General features: G+C 41.4%; 1 protein-coding gene across 1 annotated transcript; it reads right to left on the bottom strand.

The window, feature by feature from the left end:
* Nucleotides 1-3,644: 3,644 nt before the first annotated feature.
* LOC101557049 (olfactory receptor 145-like) lies at nt 3,645-4,577 on the bottom strand. The gene has a single exon (XM_004604766.2). The coding sequence runs from the start codon at nt 4,575-4,577 to the stop codon at nt 3,645-3,647; it is 933 nt and encodes a 310-aa protein (XP_004604823.1).
* Between the last annotated feature and the right edge of the window lie 1,423 nt (nt 4,578-6,000).

The following is a 6,000-nucleotide window of genomic DNA, read 5'->3' as shown; positions in this document are numbered from 1 at the left end:
AGAGGTGGTCTCCAGAAGTGTCATAGGGCAAAGGCCAGGGGCTTTGGGCTTCTCTGCAGTATACAGGCAAGTTATATATATATATATGTATATATATATACATACATATATATGTATATACATATATATAAACAATAAATCGATCAACAGAGTGTCTAGATAATAAAAATAAAGGCCAATGAAAAGGCAGAGATTGCTGGGAATGTGGCTCAGTGGAATCGAGCCTCCTTGCTTGCTTGCTTACTCGTGTGAAGCCCCGGGTGCAATAGCCAGCACTGGCCGGGGGAGAGTCGAGATGATGAAGATGCATTTAAAATAACCCAACTGAAATTATTAAAACTTTAAAGAAAAAAAACGACCTGACTATGTCTTTGAGTGATAATAGGGTGGGGTCAGATGCTTGTTTTGCATGCAGCCAACCTGGGTTTCCCAGCACCCCATATGTTCTCCTGGGCCCTGCTAGGAGTGATCCCTGAGCACAGAGTCTGAAGTAAGCCCTGAGCACCAGTGAGTGTGACCCCAAAATAAAACCAAACCTAAATTAAATAATTAATTTTAAATGCCCAACTACATGATGTCAGTAGGAAATATGCTTCACATATATCAAGAATTGGTATAAAGGTATGGTAAAAGAGTCAAAAATAATAAATCATACAAACTAAAGTTGTAAGGGTGGCATATTAATTTTAAGACAGTTAATTTTAAAACAGTTCTTTACCAGATACATATTTTGAAAATGTTATTTTCTGCTGGCTTCTGACATGACTTTTCTTTTTAATTATTTTACAATGTAATATTGAGGAAATAAATAAGAAAACAGACACAATTTTAAATAGATATTTCATTTAAAAAAGATATACAGATGAATAATAAGCCTGTGATTGTCATTTGTCACTTGTCATCCCATTGCTCATCAATTTGCTCGAGTGGGTGCCACTAACATTTCCATCTGTCCCTGTCGTGTGCTAGTGTAGCCCAATGGCATCTGCTCGCTCCAAGAACACGAAGAGCATCAAACTGTTCATTCAGGGTCTTGAAGAAGAAGTCTGACCATCTCGTAGGTGGGCGGCCAGGCATATGATTAAGGACATAAAAATGAAGCCTCTTGAAACAGCTTGGCAATTTCATAAAAAGTTAAATATAAATGTTTCATGTGACACAGCAACTTTATTCCTCATGTGTTTTTACTCCTTTTACACCCTTAACTCAGACGCACAGAAATGTTTACCACCATGTCAATGGACAATGACCATTGAGAGCTAGGTTAATTAGATATCTGTACACACAACAGTCCACATCACATAGAAAAATTAATCTAAAACCAATCATAGACTTAAATCACAGACCACAGACTTTTAGAAAAAATATGAGAAAATTCCTGGATTTTAGTATTAAGAAAAAAATGTTCTTAAATGTGACATTAAACACTCAGTCCAGAATAAAAATGAGACATTAAAATTGATTAAAATTGACTCTATTCTTTGAAAAACACTAAGAATGAGAAGCTATCATCCAGGAGGAAATATCTATAAACCATGTGTGTTATAATAATTTATATTCAGAATGCATAAAGAAATACCAAATCTCTAGAGAAACAAATAACCCTAGGTATACTCTGAGAACCAAGGGACAGACTGGTGTCTGTCATGTGTGGGATGATCTCTTTCATATGTGGGATATAAAGAAACATAGCAGGGGAATAACCAAGGGTCAAAGACAAAGAACCTGAGGACTGAGTTTAGAGAACTGAGCTTAACTGGGGTGAGGTCACGAGTAGCCCCCGGGGCAATGGTGGACAGAAGTGAACGCTTGGGTGGAGGGTTTGGTGTTGGAACATTGCAAGCCTGAGACTTTCTCATGCACAGTACTGTAAATCACAGTGTTTCGAGTTTTAAAAATTTCAAAACAGCTTCTATAGGATATTTGTTCAGTTTCTATCTGCCGATTGTGTCATTTGCACCACGTACCACTTTGCTTCTCTGAGACTAAAGGGAGAATGAGATGGTTGATGGGAAATGCTAAAGACTTCAAGGTCTATTCCTGCCTATTCAAAAAGGTCATATATCAGTGTCCTGTCCTTAGGGACTAAAGAGAAGATTCAGGAGCAGAGAAACATCTCCCTACAGTTAATCTCTTTGAGGTAACAAAAGCGTCTCCTAAAATAAAACCCCGGTTATACTCAAAATAGCCTACTCTCCTTCCACAAACTCAACAGGCTTTCAAAAGAGGTTCCTCCACCCAGCCCCATGAATGAATGAATGACTAAATCTAAGTTCACCAAAACTGATACAGCCATGAAAAAACTTTAAAGAAACTTCAGACCTGCCTAAATCAAAACTACTACAATCTTACCACTTTGGGATGGGTCCAAATTTGAGGATGCCATTAATTATTCCTACTTAAAACCTTATAATCTCTAACAATGAGCTATCATCTTACACCACAAAGATTGACCCACATCCAAAAGAACAAAAGCAATCGGTGTTGGCGCGGATGTGGGGAGAAAGGGACTCCCCTTCACTGCTAGTGGGAATGCCGACTTGTTCAGCCCTTTTGGAAAACAGTATGGACGCTTCTCAAAAAATTAGAAATTGAGCTCCCATTTTACCAGCAATACCACTTTTGGAAATATATCCTGGAGAGGCAAAAGAGTATAGTAGAAATAACGTATGCACTTCATTGCATTTAACTGCACTTCATATGTTCATTGCTGCACTGTTTACAATAGCCAGAATCTGGAAAAACCCCGAGTACCCGAAAACAGATGACTAGTTAAAGAAATTTTGGTACATCTACACCACAATGGAATACTATGTAGCTGTTAGAAAAGATGAAGTCATGAAATTTGCATATAAATGGATCAAAATGGAAAGTATCATGTTAAGTGAAATGAGTCAGAAAGAAAGGGAGAGACACAGAAAGATTGCACTCATTTGTGGAATATAAAGTAACAGAATGGGAGACTAACACCCAAGAATAGTAGAGATAAAGACCAGAGGTTTAATCCATGGCTTGGAAGCTGGCCTCAAATGTTGGGGGGAAAGGCAGCTTAGATAGAGAAGAGAACACCAAGTAAAGGGTATTTGGAGGACCAACTTGGGTAGGGAGATGCGAACTGAATGTAGACTATAGATCGAACACAATGGCCACTCAATGCCTCTAGTGCAAACTACAACACCCAAAAAGAAAGAGAGAACAAAAGGGAATGTCCTGCCACAGAGGCAGGGTGGGGTGGGGGGAAGAGGTTGGGGATGGTGGGAGGGATACTGGGATCATTGGTGGTAGAGAATGGGCACTGGTGGAGGGATGGGTACTCAACCATTGTATGACTGAAACACAAGCACGAAAGTTTGTAAATCTGTAACTGAACCCCCGGTGATTCACTAATAAAAAAAAATTTTTAAACTTTATAATCTCTGAAAATCAGCAGAAAATACCAAATGAACATTTCCCCTACATTCTGTGACAGGAGGGGGGACTGAGGCTAGTCTTTTCTTGAAAAATTATTGATGCAATTACCTCAACTCCCTTATTCTTGAAATAATTTGCATTTCCATATAGATTTCTTTCTGATCTCTCCATGGTTCTATACACCATAGGCTCCCTTATCAGAATCTGGAATCTGACACTGACAATACTCCTATTTAGGAGAACACCCTTTTCTTCAAAGTCCTACTCAATGCCATTTGGACATCCTTGTTCCTCAAGCTATAGATGAAGGGATTCAGCATTGGCCCCACAATGGTATAAAAAACTGTGGCTATTTTCTCTTGACCAACAGACCCAGCTGGAGAAGGCTTAAGGTACATGAACGCAGATGATCCAAAAAAAAGAAAGACTGCAATTATATGGGAGCTGCAGGTACTAAAGGCTTTGGATCTGCCCTCCGTAGAACGGATGTGGAGGATGTTGGAGAGGATCAAAGTGTAAGACAGAGAGATGGTGATACTGGGCACTATGATATTGATGCCCACCACAATGAAGACTACCAGCTCATTGACATGCGTGCTGGTACAGGAGAGACGAAGGAGAGGAGGGATGTCACACATGTAGTGGTTGATGATGTTGCCATCACAGAAGTAGACTCTTAGCATGGACACTGTGTGGGCCATGGCACCCAGAAAGCCCATTATATACGTACCTGCCATCAGCATGAGACAGACCTGACTGGACATGGTAACCCTATAAAGCAGCGGCTTGCAGATGGCCACGTACCGGTCATAAGCCATGGATGTCAAGAGATAGCACTCATCGATAACAAAGAAGCAGAAAAAAAAGAGCTGAGCCATGCACTCGCCGTACGGGATGGAGTTTACTGTTAGGAAACTAACCAGCATTTTGGGAGTTATGACTGAGGAGTAGCAGAGGTCAATCAAGGAAAGGTTGAAGAGGAAATAGTACATGGGGGTGTGCAGGTGGGGGTTGAGCCCAATGAGGACAACTAAGCCCAGATTCCCCACCATCGTCACCACATAGATTCCTAAGAAAATGAAGAAGAGAGGCAGCTGCAGTTCTGGCTGTTGTGTAAGACCCAGGAGGATAAACTCAGTCACTGAGGAGTCATTTGCTGAGGCCATTCTACTCTAGGATTTATCTGTTGAGAAAAGACAAGAGGTTAACGCTCCAATGAGTGCCCGGCTCTAACAGTGAGACTGAGTTACTCAATGAGAAGGAAATTTAGCCCAGCCTTGCTCTGCTAAATAAAAGCCTGAGGAAGCTTTTACAGGTATTTATCAGGACACTAAAGAGCAAGTTCTGTCAAAATCAAGTTCAAGAGCCCCACGACCGCCCCTGACTCTACCAGCATCTCAGTTCCTCTTCTGTGTGGATGGTCCAAAAGGCCAGCAATGGGCAATGACTAATGGCCATGTCCGTAGAGAGGAGATGAGGCATTTCAAGGAGTCCTTGGCTCTCACAGATGAGTTCTGGAAGAAGGAAAGAAGACACAAGTATTCCACACTCACCCTTCTGCAATTAGTTCAATGATGGATTGTGTGAGTCTTCACCTTGGCCCCCGCTCACCAAGTGGCAGTTTTAGAGGTGAGTTGTCCCAAACAAAGAGGACTCTTCCTGATGTGCGTGAGGTTTGCGTGAGATCTGGACTGAGTCAGAACTCAAAGCTTAGTGCCCCAGGTTCCAGGAAGTCATGAGTGACAGAGTATGATTTCTGGTAGTGGCCCAGCATGTTCCTCTCCAGCCTTGCACAGAAGAACTAGCTTCTGCCAGTGCTAAAAGACCCGTTTGCTAGGCTGGCCCAAGGGGTTTTATGAACTGGGAAATCCTGGCGCCTGATTAGAGCTGTGAAATTAGACATGTTTACCCTCTGTTTTCCCCAGAGAACAGACATTAAAGCAAAAAGGAATCATTTGCCCTGAGGCACTTATGGTCTCAAATATAACAACATTGATTTATAGAAAGTTCACTGGTTGGCACTCACCCTGGTTTGTTGCCAAATAGCAAATCAGGTGAACCTTCCTATGTCATAACCTATTCATTTGTTTCTCTTCACACAACATAGATACACTGAGTCATGCACCCACATACATGAACATCTAAATTCTGAACTAGTGTAGAATTTTGCCTGTTTCCTGAAGTCCTCTCTCTCTCCCCCTCTCTCTCTCCTTCCCTCTTTTCTCCCCTGCCCTTCTGCAACATGGTAACTAATACCTGCCAGACATAGTAGGTACTCAATAAATATTTGTCTTATATAAAAAAGGGGGACTGGGAATTCCAATCCTCCATCTTTCCTTGGACTATACTGGATTAAATAATTCTTGTCCCCTAAGCAAAGGCACAAGTAGTGTCAATGTTTTCCTCAGTACACCTGAGTGTGGACTAAGAACATCACGTAAGGTAGGTAAAGGCCGTATTTGAACTCATTAGTCCACCTAAGTGCAATCTAGAGCAAAGTAACTGAGCTCAGAGAAAGAATATCCCCTACTGATAACAACTCCCACTGAGAAAGCCCCCCCACCCAGCTAGCAGAAAGGTTCCAATATC

The sequence above is a fragment of the Sorex araneus genome, chromosome 3, assembly GCF_027595985.1.
Source record: "Sorex araneus isolate mSorAra2 chromosome 3, mSorAra2.pri, whole genome shotgun sequence".
Classification (NCBI taxonomy): Eukaryota; Metazoa; Chordata; class Mammalia; order Eulipotyphla; family Soricidae; genus Sorex; species Sorex araneus.
The sequence above is the reverse complement of the archived record's forward strand: the minus strand, read 5'-3'. Positions and strand labels throughout refer to the sequence as shown.

Excerpts from the sequence above, each read along its gene's own strand:
- LOC101557049 (XM_004604766.2), bottom strand. The coding sequence starts at position 4,577 with ATGGCCTCAGCAAATGACTCCTCAGTGACTGAGTTTATCCTCCTGGGT.